This window comes from Aotus nancymaae, unplaced genomic scaffold (genome assembly GCF_030222135.1).
Source record: "Aotus nancymaae isolate 86718 unplaced genomic scaffold, 86718_ANA_hifiasm-v0.15.2.pri h1tg000041l, whole genome shotgun sequence".
NCBI classification, from domain to species: domain Eukaryota; kingdom Metazoa; phylum Chordata; class Mammalia; order Primates; family Aotidae; genus Aotus; species Aotus nancymaae.
The window spans coordinates 36,647,620-36,673,652 of NW_026988455.1; the positions used below are offsets into that span (position 1 = coordinate 36,647,620).

The window sequence follows — 26,033 nt, forward strand, 5'->3', positions numbered from 1 at the left end:
ACTAAAAATTCAAAAAATTAGCCAGGCATGGTGGCGCGCCCTGTAGTCCCAGCTACTCGGGAGGCTGAGTCAGGAGAATTGCTTGAACCCAGCAGGTGGAGGTTGCAGTGAGCCAAGATAGTGCCATTGCACTCCAGCCTGAGCGACAGAGTGAGACGCGTTGAATTTACAGAAGTAGAGAGTGGAATGGTGGTCATCAGAAGCTGGGGGTTGGGAGTGAGACGTTGGTCAAAGAGCACGACATTTCAGTTAGGTGGCATAAATTCAAGAGCTCTATTGAACAACATGGTGACCACAGCTAATCATAATGTATTGCATCATAGAAAACTGCTAAGAGAATAGATACTTCAAAAAAAGCATGTGAAGTAATACATATGTTAATTAGCTCAGTCTAGCCATTCCACAACATACACATATTTCAAAACATCATGTTACACATTTTTACATGGCAATTTACAAAATAAATGTAAAAAACAAAACACTACCACCACCCCCGACAAAACAGCGCCTGGCACATTGTAACAAGTCAAATAATGTTACCCTCTTAGTAACAGTGCTGGGCCCAGGTGTTAAGTATCAGGATTTTCAAGAAAAGGCAATGGCCTTAGAATGGATAAGGTAGCGACTAATTACATATATCTTTTCTTTTTTTTTTTTAGTTCAAAATTCAGCAGTAAAATTAAGTATGTCAACAGCTTATCAGAACTCAGTGGGCTGATCCCAATGGATTGCATTCACATTCCAGAGAGCATAATCAAGTAAGTCCTGATGGTTTCAGAGATTTGTTAAGAAATAGTACAAGTTGAGGCTGGGTGTGGTAGCTCATGCCAGTAATCCCACCACTTTGGGAGGCCAAGTGGAGGAATCAGTTGAGCCCAGGAGTTTACAGTCAACCTGGACAACATAGCAAAACACTGTTTCTACTAAAAATACAAAAATTAGCCAGGCATGGTGGCATTTGCCTGTAGTCTAGCTGTTCAGGAGGCTGAGATGAGAGGATCACCTGAGCCCGCAGAGTCAAGGCTGCAGTGAGCTGTGATTGTGCCACTGTACTCCAGCCTGGGCAATGGGAGTGAGACCCTGCATATATATAATATATGCATATATAATATATATGCATATGTTTGGAGAAGTGGGTTGGAAAAGAAGTCAGTTCTGCATCACTGGGGAAATGGCATTATCTTATTTTTAAAATAATATTAAATATCCTCCAATAAATAAAATTTTTTCCTATAACCTATTGATAATTGTTATGTTCTTTCAGATCCTCTTTCACATACTCTTTTCCTGGGGTTATTGATTATTGTTCATTTTTACGTTGAATTTTACTACCACTTTGGAAAAAATAACAGTCACACTGGCTTACTGGTTAACAGTGTATCAGTTTCTTGTGTCATTCCCACCCCCTGCCCCCGCCTCTCTGCTCTGCACAGACAAGATGGTCTTAGCATAGCTTGGATTTCTTTACACAAAGTAATCTATCTACATGACCCTAGGAAAATAGAAAGAAAAACTCTTTCTCTGTTTCTTCTAAATGCCCACCCCCTTTTTTTTTTCATGATTAGGTAGAGGGCATTTGCTCAGTGGTGGGTGGGGCAGTGAGGAATGGTTTCCTTGCTTAATAGAGGGTAACGCAGTATCAGCATCAGCATCCTGCCTGGGTACTGAAGGTCTCAGGATGATGCTACAAAAATTATGATGAAATTTAACAAAATAAGTACTTGGAGCTGGGATTTTAAAACAGGGATATTGGAGAATGAATACTTGTATCTGGTACATTGTTGCAAAGAAGATTGTTTTCTATGTGTCTTTTTTTTTTTTTTTTTGTCCACTGTATCTGAATCACTAGTTTTGTTCATTTCATTTGAGTGGAAAGGGACTTAACCATTAGCTCAAAGAAAACAGACAAGTATCATTCATCTTCCTCCATAAAATGAATAGCAAAATGTACCTCTTATTTGGGATTCCAAAAAAAGAGTCCTCTCACTTTAAAAAATAAAAAAAAGAAATTTAAAAGGCCCAACCTAGAAACTCAAAGGAAAGAATTCTCATGCAGTGTGTATCTATGACATACCAAGCATAGCGGTGTTCTATTTATATCATTTATTTGACTCCTATAGGAAACCCCTGTTTTACAGAGGCAGGGGAGATAACTTAGTAAGAAGTTACTTATGCACAGTCTAAGTAGGAACCAGGAAGAGACGGAACTGGAATTCAAATTCCAGTCAGCCTGACATCAAAATTCCCATGTCCTTTTCTAGTAGATTAATTTACCCCTTTAAGAGTATCCTTCTAAATTCAAAGCTCAGAAGTAGATGCATTTGGTTTTTATACATAACCAGTATCAGGCATGAACACAGGATACTGATTGGGCTTACAGTAGTCAGTTGGCTCAGCTGAATTAAGTGGAGTGTTCGTAAGATCCTAACAACGGCTTCAACCCTCATTAGCTTCACAGCATTTCCACAACCAGCACAACTCACAGCTCTGGGCTGCTGCCTCAAAAAAGTGTACTCCATCTTCAAAACCCACTTCTACTCTTTAAATTTAAAAAGCATGGAGGTAGGGGGCGATGGTTCATGTGTGTAATCTTAGCACTTTGGGAGGCTGAGGAGGGCGGATAGCTTGAGTCCAGGACTTCAAGACCAGCCTGGGCAACATGGTGAGACCCCATCTCTATGAAAAAACACAAAATTAGCCAGGTGTGGTAGCATGCACCTGTAGTCCCAGCTACTCAGGAGGTTGAAGGGGGAGGATTGCTTGAGCCTGGGAGGCGGATATTACAGTAAGCCAAGATGGCACCACTGCACTCCAGCCTGGGTGATGGAGTAAAAAACAAAAAGGAAAAACTGTGGGAGCACTCACATTCTGTAAGATGACACGGACAGTCTAGTCTCTCTTCTAGTGGAATTGAGCATTGACCACTTTCCAGGTAAACACAGTAACACTTCCATGGTGTGACAGAGACAATAGAATGAAAAGTGAATGGGCTTTAGAGACTTAGATTTGAACTTTCCCTGCTACCTCTTGATGTCTCTGAGACTTCAAGTCACTATTAAAATGATTAATTATTAAAATTTTCTGAGTCTCAGCTTCAGCATCTGTACAGCGGGGAAGTAAGTTGCACTTCATGGAGTGGTCCTGAGGATTGAATGCAAACGGTACACAAAGCACTTGCAAAGCCTCCCAGCACAGAGTTTGCAGTCCAGAGTCTTATTTATTGTTACACATGTTGCTTTTAGAGGCTCTATCATATGGGAAGGTTCAAGTGAGAATTTAAGTATACCTAGGACAGTTTTCATTCATCTGCACACATCAATTTTCAAGGGTTCCATCTGGGAAAAGGTTACTTCAGGAGGAAGGAACCCCTCCTATTTGGAAAAATTTTCTTCTGGAGGAAGAAATTTACCACCATGCATGTGCTGCCCACATGTCCGTGTGTTTTTCTGTTTTCTGTAATTCATCTACTTGGGATGTTCTTTCTGCCATTTCTGTTACTGACCTTCATTGCCTCAATTTCATGTTATGCAAATTTCAAATGGATACAAACCATGGCTCCTTTTTATCACTAAACAACATTCAAAGGATCTGATCTCAGCCACACACAAGACCAGTCCTCAGCTAAGATGGAGCCTGTCATCAAAGGGCTTAAATGACAGAAAAACTTGCCCAACCTAGAACCAAATTTATAATCATTGGTTACAGTTGATTCTCATTATTTGTGGCAATTATGCCCTATAAAGTCACTGCAAACACTTAATCAGTGAACACTGAACTAATGTTCCAGGGGAAAATACAGGTTCCTGGACACCTCTGGTCACAATGTTTTCATCAATCAATCAATATATAACCTTGTTTTATGTGCGTTTCTGTTTAAATGAACCTGACTTAGTATATATTGTTGATTTGTGAACATTGAACTCATGGCCAACAGTATTGTAACTTGTGCCTAAACAAAGCTTATCTATTTTCTTCATAAGGCACACCACAGCCTTCCTTCTCTTGGGAATACTAGACAGTATTTCAGCACTATGCTTGGAAGCTAATTTGAACAGCAAAATCACTAGCAAAAAATACAAAAATGAGAAAAATACGGCCCTAAATAGGTTGTGAGAAGGTCACTTGTTCACAGTGTGAACAAAAAGACAGAGCCTCACACATGTCCAGGTGGCAACGTGCACGCTGGGCAACTCCAAGTTTTCACCACTCTGCCCATGTCCACAAGTGACCCAAAAGGTACCTTTTATTGATTTTGTGGTTACAAATACATGTTAGTGAAAAGGCAAATTTACAAATACAGAATCTGCAAATAATGAGGATTGACTGCATATATTCAAAATCAAACATTGATTGTTATCTAATGAAAATAAGATTTCTCCCAAATGTCAGTTTTATTATTACAGTCATGCATCACCTAATGACAGGGACGTGTTCTGAGACGTGCATCTTTAGGTGATTTCATCATTGTGCAGACGTCATAGAGTGGACTTAAACCTAGATGGTAGAGCCCACTACACCACCTAGGCCATCTGCTATAACCTTTTGCTCCTAGGCTACACACCTGTACAGCATGCTACTGTACCGAATACCACAGGCAGCCGTAACACAATGGTAAGTATTTGTTTATCTAAACATGGAAAAGATACCGTCCAATTATGGTGTTCTACTTTATGGGATCACTACCATGTATGTGGCCCATCACTGACCCAAATGGCATTACATGGTGCATGACTATATTTGGATAGGCATTTTCTCTCACGATTTGACTGTCGTTTAAATCCTTTACTTGTCATTTTTTCCATCTGTTTGCTCATTTTCCTTACGGCACTCGTTTTTTATCTCGTAAGGTACGATGAAGAGAGATCTTATAAGAGAAGTGTGAGGTAAAATCTCCTGATGTCCTATTCATGCTGGACCCTGTGTGTGTACACCAGTGTTTTACTTGTGGGTGACCTCAACATGCTACCCAGAGCAAAGGTCACTGTATCGGTCTTTTGTATGCCATTTCCCATCTTTGTCTTGTGTGTAAAGCTGTTGAGGTCAACCTAATTTGCAACTGAAACCTACTAAACCAGATACGTCCCTGACTTGGCCCAGGCTGCAAGCTAACTTGAACTGTACCCACCACACTGACATGGACGATTTCAGCTTGATTCAGCCAGCATGTTTCTGATCCCTTTGCAACTTTCATATTTACTTTTTATGAAGGAATTTGTAAACTCAATGTACATAAACAGTGAATGGGAGGAAACGACAGCATATTTAATGGAAGGAGTGCATCTCAGTGCTCCAGAAGACAGTTTTGAAAAGCACATATAGAGCACTTGCATTTGGCTCTGCTTTGCTAAGCGACTGTCTCATGCTCTGCTTGCTTCTTTTTTGTTTCTTTTCCACACCAATAATTTTTGCTCCTGCAGACTGGACGAAGAACTGAGGGAAGCATCAGAAGCAGCTAAGTAAGACTTGGTTTTCATTTAGCAGCTGGCATGATGTTGGCTTGCATTTCAGAACTGAATTGGGAAAATGTGCATGCCTGGTGTTTTATTTCTGCTTCCTGACAATAATGCACTTTGAAAATTCTCTTTCTCCTATGATAGATGTAATCTCTATTATTCTTACTACAATCTGTTTTTTCCCGTGATTTTGGTTATACTGAGGAATGTATTTGTCACTGTTGTTGTTTTTTAATGTATATGAAATTCTAGGCACCACAACAAAAGAACACGTCACAGGCACTGCCACGTATAGTGTGACATCCAGATGATCATTAGGTATTGAGGCAAGAGAACCTCATTAACTCATACCAATGGGGAGGAATAATAGCACATCGAAATTTGGAATATTGGCTCTGGGTGCGGTAGCTCACACCTGTAATCCCAGCACTTTGGGAGGCTGAGGCAGGTGGATCGCCTGAGGTCAGGAGTTCAAGACCAGCCTGACCATCATGGAGAAACCCCATCTCTACTAAAAATACAAAATTAGCTGGGCATGGTGGCACATGCCTATAATCCAAGCTACTTAGGAGGCTGAGGCAGGAGAATTGCTTGAACCCTGGAGGCGGAGGTTGTAGTGAGCCAACATGGCACCATTGCACTCCAGCCTGGGCAACAAGAGTCAAACTCCATCTCAAAAAAAAAAAAAAAAAAAGAAATTTGGAATACTTTTGTAGAATCAATTTCATGGCTAAGAGTTAAAACAACAACAACTGACTTAATGACTTTGGAAATATTGCTTAACTAATAGCATCTCAGCTATTTTGATAAATAGAAAAAAAGCCATTGCCCACTATGTTAAAGTATAATTCTCAAAAAGGCAAAATTATAACTCTCATGCAAATATAAAATGAACACATGCTAGTATTATATTCAACTAATTATATAATACAGGAACCACTAAGGTGTTAAAGCCAGTTCAAAGAGCATTTGAACAGCTAGGTATCTATAGTTAATTTATAAAAGAATATTTGGATAAGATTGTTGGGTTAGATACAAAACTGGTTAATAATCAACAGGGCAATAAACTGTAATATTGAGGTTGCCTTTTCCACTGGACTGAAATTATTTGCATCTCTGCTGGACAAGAACTACAAGTTAACCTCTGCCTCTGTTGAGTTGTAAAATAGCCCAGCCAACAGAAAGTCAGCGCAGCACTGCTTTGAAAGAATTTCCAGTTATTCCCTTTTCTCGTTTCCAAGTTACAAAGAAAATTTCTCTTAATGCACATTAGATATAATCAAGTACTATTTGAAAAGTTTGCTGTATTAAGCACATTAAATTTCTTCCCCATTTTAAATGTTGCTTATGCTGTTAATTTTTATAACCAGTTCCCATTTTATTAGACACTGCAAAAGCAGAAGGCCTGGATGATATCTCAACAGCTATAAATTCTGAATAAATAAAATCTAACTAATAAGACATTTTCTGCATAGTTGTAAATGCCAATTCCTCATTAAAACAATGCATTTAGACTTTTTTCCCCATGGTACATTTTTACTGTAAGTAACCTATAGGATTATTTGCTTGTAGTGTGCCAATCTTTTGTGTTAAAAATTAAAGGACAGGTTTTTGCTTTAGAAAGTTTGGGGGAGGGTGTGCCAAGATGGCCATGAGAAGGCAACACTGGAATGCAGCTCCCAGTGAATAAGACACAGAGGGCTAGAGGACTTCGTGATTCCAAATGAGGTGCCGGGTTCATTTTGGTGAGACTCATAGGGCATTGAAAATAGCCCAGGGAAGAAGCCACAGGGTGAGAGCTGCCCGGGGGGCAAATGAAGACGGGGTGGGGGGCACATCCCCACCTGAAACATGCTGCCGGCTTGGAGGGTCGCGGGGGACTTCACTCCCTCGGTGCTCTGATTCGGATCCTGTGCTTACCTCATCCCTCCTACAACCCATGGTCCACGAGTGCCCTGCCAGATTGTGGGGCCCCATGGGTGGTCAATGCAAATCTGAGCAGAGGCTCCCACTGGGCGAGACAAGTTGTCACATGGACCTGGGCAGAAGTTTGGACTAACGCCAGTGGGACAGACCGTCCCACAGAGGGAGGCAGAGTTGAGAGCAGGGAAACAGACCATGAGGCCTGGGAGGCCCCACCTCCACAGAACTCAAACTGAAGCCCTCGATAGAAAGCATGGCAGCAAATACACCAGCTTGACCCCAACTAGGAAGATCCAACTGGGGAAGGAGAGATGCCATTGGGAAGGCAGGGCCAATCTCACCTGCAAACAAACTCCAGGGAAGGACCACCCACCCAACAACCTGACTGAACCCGAGAGAGCCCAGCAACGCCCTCTACAGGCCAAAAAAGATATAGCCCCAACCTCAAGAGAAAAAACGTCCACTCAGAGACTCCAGCTGAAATCACCAACTTCAAAGATCAAAGGGAGATAAATCCACAAAGACAGGAAAAAACCAGCACAAAAAGGATGAAACCATCAAAGAACAGAACACCTCTTCTCCTCCATGGGATCACAACTCCTCACCATCAAGGGAACAAAAAAAGAATGAGTTTGACGAATTGACAGAAGCAGGCTTCAGAAGGTGGGTAATAACAAACTTCTCTGAGTTAAAAGACCATATTCTAACCCAATGCAAAGAAACGAAGAACCTTGAAAAAAGGTTAGATGAAATGCTAACTAGAATAATCAGCTTAGAGAAGAGCATAAACGACTTGATGGAGCTGAAAAACACAGCACGAGAACTTTTCAAGGCATACACAAGTTTCAACAGCCGAATTGATCAAGCAGAAGAAAGGATATCAGAGATAGAAGATCAAATCAATGAAATAAAATGAGAAGGCAAGATTAGAGAAAAAAGAGTGAAAAAAAAATGAACAAAGCCACCAAGAAGTATGGGATTATGTGAAAAGACCTAATCTGTGCTTGATCAGCGTACTGAATGTGACAGAAAGAATGATTCCAAGTTGGAAAACTCTTCAAGATATTATCCAAGAGAACTTTCCCAATCTAACAAAGCAGGCCAACATTCAAATACAGGAAATACAGAGAATACCACAAAGATATTCCTCAAGAAGAGCAATCCCAAGGCACGTAATTGTCAGATTCACCAGGGTTGAAATGAGGAAAAAATTCTAAGGGCAGCCAGAGAGAAAGGTCAAGTCACCCACAAAGGAAAGACCATCAGACTCACAGCAGATCTCTCAGCAGAAACTCTACAAGCTAGAAGGAAGTGGGGCCAATATTCAACATCCTTAAAGAAAAGAACTTTCAACCCAGAATTTCATATCCGGCCAAACTAAGCTTCGTTAAGTGAAGGAGAAATAAAATCCTTTAGGGACAAGCAATTGCTGAGAGATTTCATCACTACAAGACCTGCCTTCCAAGAGCTACTGAAGGAAGTACTAAACAGGGAAAGGAACAACCAGTACTAGCCACTGCAAAAACGTACCAAATGGTAAAGAATAACGATTCAACCATGTCAACTAACGGGCAAAACAACCAGCCAGTAACAAAATGGCAGGATCAAATTCAAACATAATAATAATAACGTTGAATGTAAATGGCCTAAACGCCCCAATCAAAAGACACAGACTGGCAAACTGGATAAAATGTTAAGACCCATTGATGTGCTGTATTCAGGAGACCCATCTCACGTGCAAAGACTCACATAGACTCAAAATAAAGGGATGGAAGAAGATTTACCAAGCAAATGGAGAGCAAAAGAAAAGCAGGGGTAGCAATCCTAGTCTCTGATAAAATGGACATTAAACCAACAAAGATCAAAAGAGACAAAGAAGGGCGTTATATAATGGTAAAACGGACATCAAACCAACAAAGATCAAAAGAGACAAAGAAGGGCATTACCTAATGGTAAAAGGATCCACACAACAATAAGAGCTAATGATCCTAAATATATATGCACCCCATGCGGAGCACCCAGATACATAAAGCAAGTTCTTAACAACCTACAAAGACACTTAGACTCCTGCACAATAATAGTGGAAGACTTTAACACTCCACTGACAATATTGGACAGATCAACGAGACAGAAATTCAACAAGGATATCCAGGACTTGAACACAGATCTGAACCAAGCAGACTTAATAGACATTTACAGGACAATCCACAGAATACACATTCTTCTCAGCACCACATTGCACTTACTCCAAAATTGACCACATAATGAGAAGTAAATCACTCCTCAGCAAATGCAAGAGAACAGAAATCATAACAACTAGTCTCTCAGAGCACAGTGCAATCCAATTAGAACTCAGGATTAAGAAAGCACTCAAAACCGCACAATCACATGGAAACTGAACAACTTACTCAAAAAGCTTATCCACCACGATCAAGTAGGCTTCATTCCAGAGATGCAAGGCTGGTTCAACATATGCAAATCTATAAACATAACTCACCACATTAACAGAACCAAAGATAAAAACCACATGATTATCTCAATAGATGCAGAGAAGGCCTTCAACAAAATTCAACAGCCCTTTGTGCTAAAAACTCTCAACTAGGTATCAATGGAACATATCTCAAAACAATAAAAGCTATTTACAAGAAACCCACAGCCAGTATCATACTGAATGGGCAAAAACTAGAAGCATTCCCTTTGAAATCTGGCACTAGATAAGGATGCCCTCTCTCACCACTCCTATTCAATATAGTATTGGAAGTTCTAGCCAGAGAAATTAGGCAAGAAAAAGAAATAAAGCGCATTCAATTAGGAAAAGAAAAAGTCAAATTGTCTCTATTTGCAGACAACATGATCATATATTTAGAAGACCCCATCATCTCAGCCCAAAACCTCCTTAAGCTGATAAGCGACTTCAGCAAAGTCTCAGGATACAAAATCATTGTGCAGAAATTACAAGCATTCCTATACACCTATAACAGACAAACAGCCAAATCATGAGCAAACTCCCATTTACAATTGCTACAAAGAGAATAAAATACTTAGGAATACAACTTACAAGGGATGTAAAAGATCTCTTCAAGGAGAACTACAATCCACTGATCAAGGAAATAAGAGAGGATACAAACAGATGGAAAAAACATTCCATGCTCATGGTTAGGAAGAATCAATATTGCGAAAATGGCCATACTGCCCAAAGTTATTTATAGATTCAGTGCTATCCTTATCAAGCTACCATTAACCTTCACAGAACTGGAAAAAAACACTTTAAACTTCATATGGAACCAAAAGAGAGCCCGCATAGCCAAGACAATCCTAAGCAAAAAGAACAAAGCTAGAGGCATCATGCTACCTGACTTCAAACTATATTACAAGGCTGCAGTAATCAAAACAGCATGGTACTGATACCAAAACAGAAATATAGGCCAATGGAACAAAACAGAGGCTTCACAAGCAATGCCACACATCTACAACCATCTGATCTTTGACAAACTGGACAAAAACAAGCAATGGGGAAAGGATTCCCTGTTTAATAAATGGTGTTGGGAAAACTGGCTAGCCATATGCAGGAAGCTGAAACTGGACCCCTTCCTTACACCTTATACAAAAATTAACTCCAGATGGATTAAAGATTTAAACATAAGAACTAACACCATAAAAACCCTAGAAGAAAACCTAGGCAACACCATTCAGGACATAGGCACAGGCAAGGACTTCATGACTAAAACACCAAAAGCAATGGCAACAAAAACCAAAATAGACAAATTGGATCTAATTAAACTTAAGAGCTTCTGCACAGCAAAAGAAATGATCATTAGAGTAAACTGGCAACCAACAGAATGGGAAAAAATTTTTGCAATCTACCCATCAGACAAAGGGCTAATATCCAGAATCTACAGAGAACTAAAGCAGATTTACAAGAAAAAAACAAACCCATTCAAAAGTGGGCAAAGGATGTGAACAGACACTTTTCAAAAAAAGACAAATATGTGGCCAACAAACATATGAAAAAATGCTCATCATCACTGGTCATTAGAGAAATGCAATTCAAAACCACATTGAGATACCATCTCACGCCAGTTAGAATGGTGATCATTAAAAAATCTGGAGACAACAGATGCTGGAGAGGATGTGGAGAAAAAGGAACACTTTTACACTGTTGTTGGGAGTGTAAATTAGTTCAACCATTATGAAGGACAGAGTGGCAATTCCTCAAGTATCTAGAAATAGAAATTCCATATGACCCAGCAATCCCATTACTGGGTATATACCCAAAGGAATATAAATCATTTTATCATAAAGACACATGCACATGTATGTTCACTGCAGCGCTGTTTACAATAGCAAAGACCTGGAACCAACCCAAATGCCCATCAATGATAGACTGGCCAAAAAAAATGTGGCACATATACACCATGGAATACTATGCAGCCACAAAAAATGACAAGTTCGTGTCCGTTGTAGAGACATGGGTGAATCTAGAAACCATCATTCTCAGCAAACTGACACAAGAACAGAAAACCAAACACCTAATGTTTTCACTCATAGGCAGGTGTTGAACAATGAGAACACTTGGGCACAAGGAAGGGAACAACACTCACAGGGCTAGGTCAGGGGGTGGAGGCGGGGGAGGGATAGCGAGGGGTGTGGGGAGCATGGGGAGGGATAACACCAGGACAAATGCCTGATGTAGGTGATGGGGGTTGCAGGGGGGATGGAGACGGCAAACCACCATGGCATGTATGTACCTATGCAACAATCCTGCAGGATGCAGGATGTGCACATGTACCCCAGAGCCCAAATACAATTAAAAAAAAAAAAAAGACAGATGAGCAATGTCTTTAAGCAAGACAAGAAATTCAGAAGCTATAAACAAACAAAAAAAAGTTTAGCATTAGTGGAATTTACTGTTATAATATTCCAATCTTCTCATTTTCTTTCAAGATAACTGACACCTAATTCGACTAACAAAACTCAAAACTGTGTACTTTTTTATTCTAAAAAAATTTTCTTAGTCTCGATCCCAACTGTTACAAATAAGAAGTTGTGGAAGTGAGGAAGATACTAGGAATCAAGGAACTGAGTGTTGGTGTAACACATCCTCTAGCGTTTATCTGCACTCAGATTGCTTTGTGTCATGAGATTTCCCAGAGGGAGAACTCTCAGTGAGTTTCTCTTTCAGATTTATTTTTTCAGGATAACATACTTATGAAATTAAAGAGCTATTTTCAAGACAAAAGATAGGGAGAGAGAACATCAATAATTTTTCAGACAAACCTATTTATAAAGTCATATCATCATGTTTCTTCCATTATTACCATGAAATCTTGCTTCCTTCAATAGAATTGTTTCCTCTATATTTACACTCTTTCTGCTTAGCTGCCACAGTAAAATTATTGTTTTAGGGTTGGTTGTGTAGCTTTCTCTTTTTCCTCTTACATCCACTATTTTGTTCTCTTCCCTACCCGCTACCTAACCTCCCCCAACATGTCTAAATGGTTCAGATGGTCCCGATATGTTTTGATATCCCTCCTAAAGAAAGCACTATGCTCATGCCTAGTACATAGTAGATGCTCAGTAAATTTTTGCTGCATAAATTAATGAATTTGCTTGAGAGGCAGTTCACTGCTGTTGAGCAGTGGTTCTCAAACTTTATTGTGCATTACAATGACCTGGAGCACATGGTAAAACACAAAATCCTGTGTCTCACCCCTGAAGTTTCTGATTCAGCAGCTGTAGAGTGAAGCCTAAAAATTTGCATTTCTGGCCAGGTGAGGTTGCTCATCACCCCTGTAATCCCAGCACTTTGGCAGGCTGAGGGGGAAGGATTGCTTGAGGCCAGGAGTTAGACACCAGCCTGGGCAACATAGCAGAACTCTATCTCTACCAAAAAAAAAAAAAAGTTTTTAATTAGCCAGGTATGGTGGTATGTGCCTGCAGTCCCATCACATGGGAGGCTGTGAGCTAATCAATCTTACCACTGCACTCCAGCCTGGGCAACAGAGTGAGACCCTGTCTCAAGAAAAAAAAAAAATCTGCATTTCTAATGAGTTCTCAGTGATGCTGATGCAGCTGGTCTCAGGACCCAGCTTTGAGAACCACTGCCAAGGGCCAAATAAAAATAATCAGGTTTGTTTTAGAAGTCTATGCTCTTGCTTTGGATTCAGTGGGTAAGCCATCTGCCTGAAGAATCCTCCCTCTAGGGTTTTTTGATCCTGACTTTTTGATGGTAACATCACATGTATGAGGAATTGAAATATATGTGCACATTTGAAAATGTATAAGGAGAAAGAATTTTATTCTGTTGACCCCACAGGTGATTGAATGCCTTAGAATCCCACCATCTCGGCTACCAGCAACATCTTTTCAACTACCTTTTAGCCTCTGAAGTAGCCCCTGAATTCTAGGAGAGACTCTATAACAAACATGATCACTGCAGATATATGGTTAGAAGCCAGATATACCCAGGTTCTTCCTGTTGACAGATGTGCCTGATTTTCCATATAACTTGTTCAGAAAGCTTCAGGCCAGGTCTAACCAAAGGCAAACATACACTTGGTCAGGGAACAAAACCTATCTGCCCACTGTCTTGCTTTATTCTTCCTAGTGTCTCCCAGCATCCTCCCTCTCCCCTCACATACACACATACCACCACTCAGACTGCACCCCAACTCTAATAGACTTCAGAAGGTGATTTACTCAGCCTGCCTATCTTTTCTTTAAAACCTTAGTTCTATACAGGAGAGGAAGTATTATACCTCTGAAGGATAAATAGCATACATAGATTCATTCTTATTTTGAACACTGGGAAGCATCCATGTGTTGCCTTTGGAGTGACAGTATTAAAGGGTTTGCAAATTGCTATTTTCCTTGGGAGGATGACTCAAAATTAAAAAGCAGCAAAGCTGAGTTTGGAAGATTGCCCTTTCTTGATTCCATTCCAGCTTTGCTATGTTTTTCTAGCACACTGTCAACACTTACTTGACTGTCCTTTCTCACTGGAATTGTCAAATATTCCCTATAAAAATATCAGACCACCAGCAAGAAGGGTAGGGAGTGAGGAAGGAAGGCTGCTGTCTTGCCTGGGGAGATAGCCTTCTGCATTTTCAACAAAACACCCAACCTTCATCATGGATCCTCTTACGTGCAAACAGATAAATTAGCTTGTGAAATTATGTTACAAAGAGGACAACTGCATTTAAAAAGAATCGTAGAAGCTCTTTAAATAGTGTTTATTTGTCAATAATAAAATATTTATGGGAGGCGAGGCACAGTGGCTCACGCCTGCAATCCTAGCACTTTGGGAGGCCGAGGTGGGAGGATTGCTTGAGTCCAGTAGTTCAAGACCAGCCTGGGGCCACATGGCAAAACCCTACCTCTATCAAAAATACAAAAATTAGCCAGGCATGGTGGCATGCCCCTGTAGTCCCAGCTACTTGGGTGTCTGAGGAAGGAGAATGGCTTGAACCTGGGAGGCAGAGGTTGCAGTGAGCCGAGATAGCACCACTGCACTTCAACCTGAGCAACAGAGCAAGACTCTGTCTCAAATAAATAAATAAATAAATATGGGAGGGGTATAAAAGTTGAGGTGTAATAAGAATTCATCAAGAATAGAAAACAAAATTGAAATTTGCTAACAGAGAAATCACCTCAGTATGGAATATCAAAAACAGGTAATATTACACAAAAAGCATAAATGCCATAAAAACACTTTTATTTCATTATTCTGTATGGTTACATTTGTTTTCTGGGCATCGTCAGTTGAGGTGAATGGTAGGATTCGTCTGTATCACCTGGACACAGCTCAGCTGTGTGGAGTGGTAAGTGTCCTGTTATTTCTGTAACAGCAACAACGAGGAGAACTGACACATTTTTTTCTTTCAGTGTATTGGGGAATCCTCATTCTCATTAAAACTGAGAGTTAACTGTGTTCACGGGTGAATAAAATTAGGCTGCTTGAGAGGGGTTTTCCTCTGTGTGTAAAGTTTTCATTGTTTGGGGTATCAATACAATTTTGTAATATGTCCCCTGAATAAGACAAATTGAAAAAGCAGGAAAAAATGAGAACAGAGTAGGTGTTTGGAGTTTTAAATCTTTGCTTTGTGTTTTTATATCATGGGCAATCACTATATTTGAAAACCGATGGTAAGGGTTACAGCTTAATATCATCATCTGTTCAGGTATGGATTGGTGTAGTATTAGCAATGGGACCACATTAAACAGTTTCAAATGCCCCAGATTCGTTGTGCTTTCACAGTGGTGACAGTGGGGAAACGTTGACTGCTTTCTATTTTTCCCTTGCTCTCAGAACGAGCTGCCTTTACAATGATCCAGAAATGTCTTCTATGGAGAAGGAGTAAGAACTCACCATCAGTAATAGCTATGTGGTTACTTATAGTGTTGTATGGCTGGGCTCTGAAAGGCTGAGGACTGGGTAACCCTTTGTAGATGTTCAGCTTTCCTATGCTCCATTCCTGCAATTAGAAACTTGAAGCTAAATTTGCCAGGTTCACACCATTTCACTCACAATCACCTCTTACATTTCTTAAGGACAACCTATTGACATGGCATTCTATTTTTCCAATCCAAAAATGAGAAGAAAATGAGTATTAGGGCCAGATGTAAGAACATTTGGGCAAGAGGAATGCGATTCTGCTTTCTGAATGACATCATCTCTATTTTATTTAGTGGAAGTTGGAACTTCCATTTAATCCTTTGGTGGAATCGAGAGAAAATATGCTTGTTTTGCAACGTCCAAGAGGAATTCGAGCCTGGATGAGACTGTAGGAATAATCTATTTGGATGATTACCATCCTGTGAGAAGCAGAAATCGGACACGTAGTGAATTCTTACCACATTCCAGACTGTAAAAAGCTTCACACGCAGTGTCTGATTTTAATCCTCAGAATAAGTTTATGGTACATTTCACAGATGAGGAAAGAGAGACATAGAGAGACGATCTGACCAGTCGACTGTTTTATAGCTATAAAAAAGGTCCAGAGCTGGAATTTGGACCTTGGCAGTATAGTTCCAGGGCCAATGGTTTTTAAACTGGAAAGAGGTGGTCTTAATGCTACATGGGTGTACCACCTCCAACTTAATGAAGGACAGAACTGCTCGCCTAAGAGAACAGAGCAAATTAGTGGCCACGTCAGTTTCAGGGAATAAACTGTGGTCACCAATAAGCTTTCAGAGAGAACTCGGTCATCCAACAAGAAGCTTCTAATTTGGTTTGAGTTGTGGAGAATGTAGTATTGTCCTTATTCCTAGGAATCAGGAAGCAGAGGGAAAGGCCAACTTTAAGGTGTCTCTATTGTCACCTTTTGCTGTCTTTGGACCTCTTTTCCATTGAGGTCTAAAAGGAAGTTGGAAAATTATAGTGAAATATCTCCGCATTTGCCATGTTGACCTTGCAGCTTACAGGAAGTTTAGGCAGAAAAACTCCAGAGACAGTCCCAACTGAAAAAGTGCATGAAGAACAAAGACTGGGTCAGTTCTGGACGCATGCCTATGAGTTAGCCCTGCTTCGCAAGGAAATTTTTTTTTTTAAACAAAATTTTAAAAAAAGAACAAAGACTATAAAGAGACTTTTGAAATCACACAGTTATTTTTCCAAAGATCACTCTTGTCCCACATCTTTTAGATGAAGACAACAACTGCTTCAAGCAAATTGGCACATGAAATTCTGCAAAGCAATAATACCTCAATGCCCCAGTCCATGATAATTCTTTTTGCGACGATTTCTTCCCTCAGCAAAACAGCGCCTTTAGCAGTTAACAGAGCCCACAGTTAAGAAACGGCAGGGAGGGCACTTCTGGAAGCCCAGCCAATGGCCGGCCCATCGCTGCTACATCTTGGGGCTTACCCACTTCTTTGCTTGCCTCATCTGTCTTGCTCCTTATTCCTATGTAGAGCTGTTTTGGTGGGGAAAGGGGAAAGCATTGCTTCTTGTTTGGGTTCGTTCTGGGGGTGGGCATGGAGGAGGGAGGGATACTACAAATTGTTATTGCTACTTCCCACTTTTTAGAAGAACACATTCTTCTCAAGGCTTCCCTTTCTTCAGCCTTCTCTTTCCTGAGTGTTTAAGAGGCACTTGATCACAGTGTGGACAATGAGATCGGGATCAGGGACACGAGTAGCCAAGAATTTCTTTTTCTGACTTCAGCCCTAGATTTCTGGCTTTCATTAGTATTAGAATGAGGGCTTCATTTATCTTCTTCTGGCTCCTCTACACTGCAGGCTATCAGGGACAGAGGAGCATTCTGTGTGGAAGCATTTTATACCTTCCAGAGCTGGTACTGAATGGGCAAAATGGGCAAGGGTTCTTCCAATGGGCTCAGTCAGGCCAAGAATAAGATGGTGTGTGCTGATACTGTAGTGGCCTCTACAGTAGAAGGGAAGGCTATGCCCATTTTCTTCTTCTACATAAAATGCAGATGTTTTTACTCATCATTAAATGATATTGTCAGACAGTTTGTAAGGACCTCATTCCATACATGTTAGACACAAAAATGGCCCGTTGTAAAATTATCGGAAGGTTGCTCTGTCTCAGGAAAAAGTTACTTATAGAAAACTAAGCCCATTTGCCCAAAGATTAAGAATACTGAATTCTGATTAAAAGTAATTTTTTTTCCAAAAAGCTCTGGGTGCTTGTCTTTTTCCCTTTTAGGTTTGGATTTTATGAATTCCTTCATGCTCTACCACTTGCAACATGCCTCTTTATATTTTTACATATTTGTTTAAAGTACAATGATCAAAGGTGGCTCTATCTGAGGAAGCTTAAATTAGCAGCATTGCTAATAGCGTCATTAACTCCACAACATTGCTATTCTCTCAAATATTCACTTTCCAAGTGGTTTCCTGTATTTACTTACATGAGAATTGTTCACTTTTGACCATCTCCTTTATTTCATAAACTGGGTAAACAGGCTCATCATTTAGCTTTTGGGTTAGCAAAAGCTGAAGGGAAGAATTAAAGCCTAGAAGATTTACCAAAAAGTCAGTATGAGAAATAATTGAGGCTGGGCGTGGTGGCTCACGCCTGTAATCCCAGCACTTTGGAAGGCCGAGGTGGGTGGATCACCTGAGGTTGGGAGTTTGAGACCAGCCTGACCAACATGGAGAAACACCATCTCTATTAAAAATACAAAATTAGCTGGGCAGGGTGGCACATGCCTGTAATCCCAGCTACTCAGGAGGCTGAGGCAGGAGAATTGCTTGAACCCAGGAGGCGGAGGTTGCAGTGAGCCAAGAGCGCACCATTGCACTCCAGCCTGGGCAACAAGAGTGAAACTCTGTCTCAAAAAAAAAAAAAGAAATAAATGAGATGGGCATTCTGGTGTAAGGGTTGGCTCAGGGTCCGGGATGATGAAATAAGGTGACCATGTTCTTTAAGCTTCACAAGACTATTTCAGATATTCTGACCCACTCACAGTTTTTAGACAATGTGCCTCTAATTTTGGTTTAGTAAAATATTCTCTTGATGTGGGAGAAAGTCAACTAACACTGTGAGAGAAAGAATAAAATTCCAATCATCAAATCAAACTTACTACAGATTTCTGGGAACAACTACAGCCAGGAAGGACATTTTAAAAGCAGAAATGAGATTTTTTTTTTTTTAATGACCTGGTTTATAAAAGTATGTAAGAAAAAGATCTCAGGGTCACAGTGGATAGAAAGAGGATACCTCTAAATCAGACTCTGCTGGTAAGAAAACAAGTCAGAACTAGAAATACTCATGATGACTTGGCTTCCCAAAGAAGACAAGATTGGTGCAAGTGGGTAATAAAGCAAAGAGCTATTTTCTCATTTCAAAAAAAAAACAAACAAACGCTGAGGTCCTATTGCTGCTAATAACAGACATTACGATATGATATGTTCACTATATATAATTGAAAATGCATTAGCAAGTTGTGAGAGAGTTATGATCGTTCCATTTTACAGATAGAAAAATGAAAACTTAGATAAGGTAGGTGACCTGGCCAAGTCCCCACTGCTAATAAGTGATGGAATTGCTGACTATATTTCAAATGAAAGATACTTTGCTACCATAAACTGGATGGGCAGACAGCGTGAGGTACCAGTGGCTTTATCTGCAAAGCATCTAGAATGAACACTGCTCAGCTGCTGCAAATTCCACAAGTAAAGCACAGTAACCTTTTCCACGTGCAAGCTTATGGCTCGGAGGCAGAGATAAGCAAAATCCACAGGTATGTCCCAAATCACCCTTTTCAAAGTAATAGTTTCTCTTTTATCACAACTGCAATTCCTCCTCTATTTACTGGCTTTTGGTTTTCTTCCTCTTGGGTGGATGCAGTAGGAATCCACCCAAGAGGATTCGAGCAAGTTTTAGGCTTACTCCTCAGATATTTGGGAACCCATTTGACCTTCTGAAAAACAAGCTTTTCTTTAGTTATAAACATCCATCTCGGTAAGGTAGGCTCACCCCTTTCCAGTCAAATCCTTTGGCTCCTAGAAAATGTTTGGTGTTGTTTTATTGCTTACCATTTCTTACTATTCAGCACGTGTCAGACGTTACTTACTTCAGGCAGAACATGTGTTTGCTTCACAAGGAAAGGTCATTTATTAAAAATAAGTAAAATGGCATGATTTCCAGAATGCACTAATGCTCCTTTATCTTAATTGACTTTGGGAATGAGCCTTCCCATGAGTTTTTTACTCCCCTGGATCATTTTGAAAAGGTATAAAATGCTTCCAGAAACGATTTTGTAAAAAATAAACAGATTTCATATTTTGGAGAAAAGCCTGATGAGAAGAAGCCTGTGTTTTACCAGATTTTTCTATTATAAGAAACTTGCATGATTTAAATATTTTCAGTATGTCCTTTGAGGAAAAAAGCAAACACACTGCCACCCACGTCATTACTAAATGTTTCTCACTCTTTTTCTTTTCCTCACAGTATTGACTTGAAGCTGAAAGAGAAGCCCTAGCTGGCCGCGCTGGAAGAGGAGGATGCTTTTACTGGTTCATGGTTCTGTTGAAACATATCTACCTGGAGGAGACAGGGCTGATGTTACCTTTTTCCACTCTGCACTACCTGGTGCCATTCTAAATTTCTAAGGGGAGTAATAGGAAGGGAGTTTGTTTACTCTTAACAAGTTTTATGAAATTGTGTGTACTGTCCTGTTTTGCCAATTATGTGCCTCAGAGATTTTAGTTGAGCCTTAGCAAGAAAGTAGGACCTTCTATTTCAATACTTCATTAACACGGTGCAGTGATATTTTGTCCCTTAGACTGGTGTTTACCAGTAAGATACCTTTAATCCACTGTTAACTGTGAATGGATTTGTTTCCATAGATTAGCTGGATTTCCCTCTGGTGATTGCATTAGGTTTAAAGTACACAGGGCTCAACTCTCCCCAGGAAAGTTACCCCTGTATAACTCCACCTTTAAAATCCTAAGCCTGATGAGGGCAACCATGAACCACACAGGGTGTGAAACCATCATCAGCTAAGTGCCCTCTTTGTTCTTGTTTGCCAGAATCTCCTTTAACTTCTCAAAGGGAAGCCAGGCTTTCTAATGCATGTCAACTTCACTTTAGTTGTCAAATTGGGCATCATATGTTATGTAAATTGGTCTGTAACAGATCATTTTTCTGATGAATGTCGATAACCTCCACATTGTGAAATTTAAGAATCAGTGTTACATGTTTGGTAGCTCTCTGAGCTTCAGGCCAGAAACTCAGTTCAAGTTGTTACCTTTTAAGTGCCACGAACTCAAGTGTAAGGCAGCCTACTCAAACATCATTTGGTAGCATTCAGTTATCCATGAATCCTTCTCTCGCATGCATTATAAAAAGTAATCTGCTTTAAAACACTGTAATCTGATCACAGGCTTAAAATTAAATATGACTATGTGCTTTCATGTACCAAATATTTCCTTTATAGTCTTCATATACCCTTTAAAATGCCAATGAGATTTCAAGTCTGTAGGCCTCTAGCAGAGGGGCTGGCAAACCACAGCTAACTCTAGCTCACCACTGCAAGCTAAGAATGGTTTTCACATTTTGGGTTGCAAAAAATTTTTGAATATTTCATGACACATGAAAATTATTCAAATGTTATACCCATGAGAAAGCATTACTGCAACACAGCCACACAAACTTGTTTTTGTACCACCTGCAGCTACTTTCACACTACAACCGCAGAGCTGAGCAGCTGCAACAGACCGTATGTCCCACAACGCCTACAACATTGACCATGTTTAGAGAAAAACTTTGCTGACCCCTGCTCCAGCAAATGCATCCTTTCCTATTCCACCCCAAACTGTATTTAGTTTCTCTAACAGAACAGACAAATGGGGCTACAAACTAATTTGTTTTTGTCAAAAATCAATGTTTTGACGTCCACAGACAGTAAGATAAAAGAAATGGCCTGCTATGAAAGATGAGGAGCCCTAGCCACAAGATCACAACTTAGGCTGCAGTTGCCAAAAGGAAGTCTTCTTAGAAGCACCCTTTTAGCAGGCATTGCTGAGGTCTGTGCCTCCCTCTGGGAACCATTCTTAGTCCCCAGTGTCACCTATTCCAAAGAAGCTGGCAGAAATAAAAATGTAGGGGAGAGAAGGATTTCACCATAGACTCATGGTAGAAGACTCACTGGGGAGAGCTGTCCAGAACACTTGGAGCCCTGGGTATAAGGAGCCTGGAACTGCTTTGAAGTTGACGGGTGATTTATTTTCTCTGACCTCATTTCTTCACATCTGCCTCCTCCTGTCCTTCCACACACGCCCACACACACGTAGGTGATCCCTCTTTCCTCCATAAGCCTCTATAGTTTTCTCTTTTCGCCTCGATCCTTTCAACCTAGTGTCTTACTGAATTGTATGTTCTATTGGATCTCCTTACTCATAACATCTGGTTTGTTGGACAGAAAAAACCCTACAGTCCACCCCTCCCACAGCCCCCCTCCACTTTGAAAGCCCAAATTATGCCTCTCCTGGAACAGTGTTGACATAAATACAGTTGCCCAATATTCCTGTTTGTTCGCCTATTTGCTACTTTCACTCAGTGGCGTCCCATTTTGTAAAATGAATTCCATGGTCACCCTGTCACAGGAAGTAATAAAGAATCCAGTGTTCAGTGTAGTGGTGCAAACCTGAGGGCGTAGAGCTGTTCACACAGGGCTCCTTTTATAGCCAAACAGACATAGCAACAATCTCACCATTTATTTATTTGTATTTTTAACTTGTCCAGCTCATCTATGGAAAACTACTCAGGTGGTATGCTGTTTGAAGCCTCATCTTCCTACATGAAAATTATAGGCATTTGTCCCAATCAGTGATTCTGTTTCAGCTGTTCTGTGGGCTGCATAACCACTCTGAAATTTAGGTATCTGCTATTTTATTATCTTAAGAAGACACATTAATTTAATTGCATGTGCTAGAGAAAAGCTACCATGTAAATTCACCCCAAGTAAATAGAATCCTAGAAAAATAATCCCTAAGCAGATAGGTAGACAGAGGTAAACATTCACATGATTCAGTTCTCTAGCTCTTGCATTCTGAGCATTCTTGCTTTGGTTCTGACTTCTGGGAACTGCTTTGCACGTCTCCTGTAGATCTGTAGTTAAGGGAATCGAGGGGTCATTGGGGCAAAAGCATTGTTTCTTGAAGCTCCTTGGTTAAGAGAAAGAACCGAAGTCTGCACAGAAGGTACTGTCAAGCAGTGGGCAAGTTTGCTTGAGGGCAGTAGCTCAGTGTGGAAGAAAATCCAGAAGTTTCTGTTGAAGCCATATAATGTTTTGTGGGGTTATCCTCTAAGACATTCTCTGAGGTGAGGAAATCGCTACTTCTAGCCTTCGTCAAGATGTAATTTTAAACATTCAGTTATGGTACTATGTTTGCAACTCTCGTCTTATTACCATGCCTCGGTAGTTTGTTCCCTTAGAAACATTTAGATGTGCACAAATTAATCTTTTATATATCTAAAGGTTTTTCTATCATATATTGGATTGCTCAGAATAAAGTATCTATTAGACTTCGTTTTGGTAAATAAATTCTCCCTAATGTAGATGATTAATATAAAAATCTGTAATGATACAATATATCTATATAGCCTCACGGGTATAATTCAGAAATAAAAATTGATTCTGCATGTTATGGTTTTCTTTCTTTGAGTCAGCAAGAATCTTTCTCTGGCTTCAGTTTGCAGCAGTTTTATCGGGACGTCAGTCTAGCTTGGCACTTGGTACTGGAGGACTGTATACATTTTGGCTTTTCTGGTCACTCAAACTTTATTCTCTCTTCATTTTTGCCTTTCATATCTCAGAGTTCAACACACCAGGCTTTTAAACTGTGTTATTTACTCTTTGGATAAGCAATTCTTACTTTGGAAACATCTCCATGTTTCATGGTTACTTGATTTTTGTCTTCTCCTTTCTCTGCCCTTTGCCTTTTTATGGCATATATTTATTTTTAAATTAAAATGTATTAAATATCATTTTATTTTTACTGGGGTTTGCCACACACACTTTCACAACCTTTAGGCAAAACCAGAGTTGGGAGTCACCACTGTGCTATTTTTTAACTTAATAAACACGTGTACCTCTGAGAAAGTTGTTGAACTAGTCAAATGAGAAACTGCTCTACAGAAAGTGAGACATTGCGTGTTCTCGTAATCTAAAAATGAGTTCTGGTAGATACTGTCCTCTACTCAAGAAAGGGAAGAAGCAGAAGAAAAGGCCGACAAGTAATTGCAGGCAAAGGAAAGGCATTCAGCTACAAGATGTGCTGCTGCATTCATTCTGCTCCCGGACCTAACTACGCTGGTGGAAACTGGAGGCAGGCCAGGTGTCCAGCGCTGGGGAAAGGGCTGGACAAAGCGTGGTGAATACACCCTATGGTATACCACAGCTGTGAGAAATAACAAACTATGTTCGTAAAGCAACACTTAAATCATATGGTAGAGTGGGAAAAGAACAGACTCGATGTTTAGAGCATAGTGCCACTTACATAACTCTTAAACACACACACACACACAAAACTACGTATTATCCAAACTCCATGTGTATTTAAGGACGTAACCCACGTACTTGAGTGAGAGTAGCGCGTGGAGATCAGGGACAAAGTTGGGAGCCTGATTAAAAATCAGAATCATAAGGGGCCGTTTATAAGCTGAAGTTAAAATAAATGACGACAACTGAAACTTTCAGTTGTTGAAGCCAAGACTTTCAGTCATAGATTACAGAAAAGCTGAGTTGGGCACTGTGGGTCCCTGAGGAGCTATTTCCTTCACAGCTTCTCTTGTGCGTGCCATGTCCCTGGCTGGCTGTGTCCGTGTGCGGCTGCGTGCCAGAAGCCCGCCCCAGGTGGCATCATCCTGTGCAGTCATGGAGCTTTTAATTCAGCTGGTGCCTTTTGACACATCAATCTTTACACAGCTGTGGGCTTCATGGAGCAAGCAGACTGCTTTACGAGACTGATTTTCCTAGATAGTTTCATTCACTTCCATTCAAAATAACCCTCTTTAACCAGGCAAAATTATTTCTTCTCATTCTAATGATACTCAGATGTTAGACACTGGTAATGGCTACCCATGATCTCTCTAGCCTTACTTCTAGTGAGGGACCTATCGCCCTTGACACTGGATTATGCTTTCCTTGTGAAACTTCTGCCTTAGACCAGTGAGTTGAATTACCCTGCTTTCCCACTGTATTCACTGTCTATTGCTGTATTAACAAATTTCAGTTGATTCTCATTTTCCACAGTAGTTATATCCTATAACGTCACCAAGAACACTGAGTTAATGAATACTGATCCACTACTCCTGGGGCAGCTGGTCAATCCATAAGCTTGTTTCATGTGTGCTTCAGTTTAAAGATTTCTTATTTAATGTATACTGTTCCCTTGATAATGCTGAATTCACAGCCAACAGCCTGAATATAACTCACAGTTGAATGAAGCTTCTGCAACATGTATTTTCTCCTAAGACACATCACAGCCTTCTTACATTTAGGAATCCCAAATAGCACCTCATCACTAGCTTGGGGGCCATTCTAAACAGTGAAATCAATGAAAAGCACAACAATGCAAAAAAGAAAAGCAAAAATACATGAAACTACATAGACTGTGAAAAGGATACTTGTTGCTGAGAGCTGAAACAAGAAGACAGAGCCTCACCTTGTGCGACCTCAGCAGGGAGTGTGTACCTCAGGCGATTTAAATTTATCACTGCTCTGCACATATCTGTAAATGACTGTGAAAGTGCTATGAGTATTGATTTTAGGGATACAAATTTTAGCGAGTAGGCAAATTTGCAAGTGCAAAACCCGTGACTAATGAAGATCGACTGTATTCCAAAATTTAGTGGCTTAAAACAACACACATTTATCTTCTCAGTTTCTGTGGGTCAGGAATCCAGACACACCTTAGCTGGGTCCTCCACTTCAAGGTCTCTCACAGGTGCAATCAAGGACTTAGTCCAGGGTCTCTAACAAGACACAGTCAAAGTTCAGCTGGGATGGAATCTGCTTCCAAGCTCACCCTCATGATCATCAGCAGGGTTCAGTTTCTCTATGGTCGCTGGACTGAGCACCTCGTCTCTTGCTGGCTGTTAGCTAAAGTCTGCTCTCAGTTCTTTGCCTCAAGGGGCCCTCCAGCACAGCAGCTCATTTTGTTGAAACCAATGAGAAAGATTGC

At 40.4% G+C, this 26,033-nt stretch overlaps 2 protein-coding genes across 15 annotated transcripts in view; one reads left to right on the forward strand and one right to left on the reverse strand.

Annotated features, from left to right (window-relative positions):
* PRUNE2 (prune homolog 2 with BCH domain) overlaps window positions 1–23,490 on the forward strand; it is a 292,750-nt gene extending 269,260 nt beyond the window's left edge. For 2 of the 9 annotated variants that reach the window (XM_012474544.3, XM_021667121.2), the window contains exons 16-20: window positions 660–758; window positions 4,848–4,883; window positions 5,418–5,456; window positions 15,685–15,732; window positions 20,296–23,490. In XM_012474544.3, the coding sequence (XP_012329967.2) occupies window positions 660–758; window positions 4,848–4,883; window positions 5,418–5,456; window positions 15,685–15,732; window positions 20,296–20,326 (253 nt within the window). In that variant the 3' untranslated portion in view covers window positions 20,327–23,490. The remainder of the gene's footprint in view (window positions 1–659; window positions 759–4,847; window positions 4,884–5,417; window positions 5,457–15,684; window positions 15,733–20,295) is intronic. The other 7 variants (XM_012474548.2, XM_064361635.1, XM_012474547.3 and 4 more) reach the window with 7 other exon arrangements.
* Window positions 1–26,033, reverse strand: part of GCNT1 (glucosaminyl (N-acetyl) transferase 1) — a 198,186-nt gene that overhangs the window by 39,212 nt on the left and 132,941 nt on the right. The window lies entirely within an intron of this gene.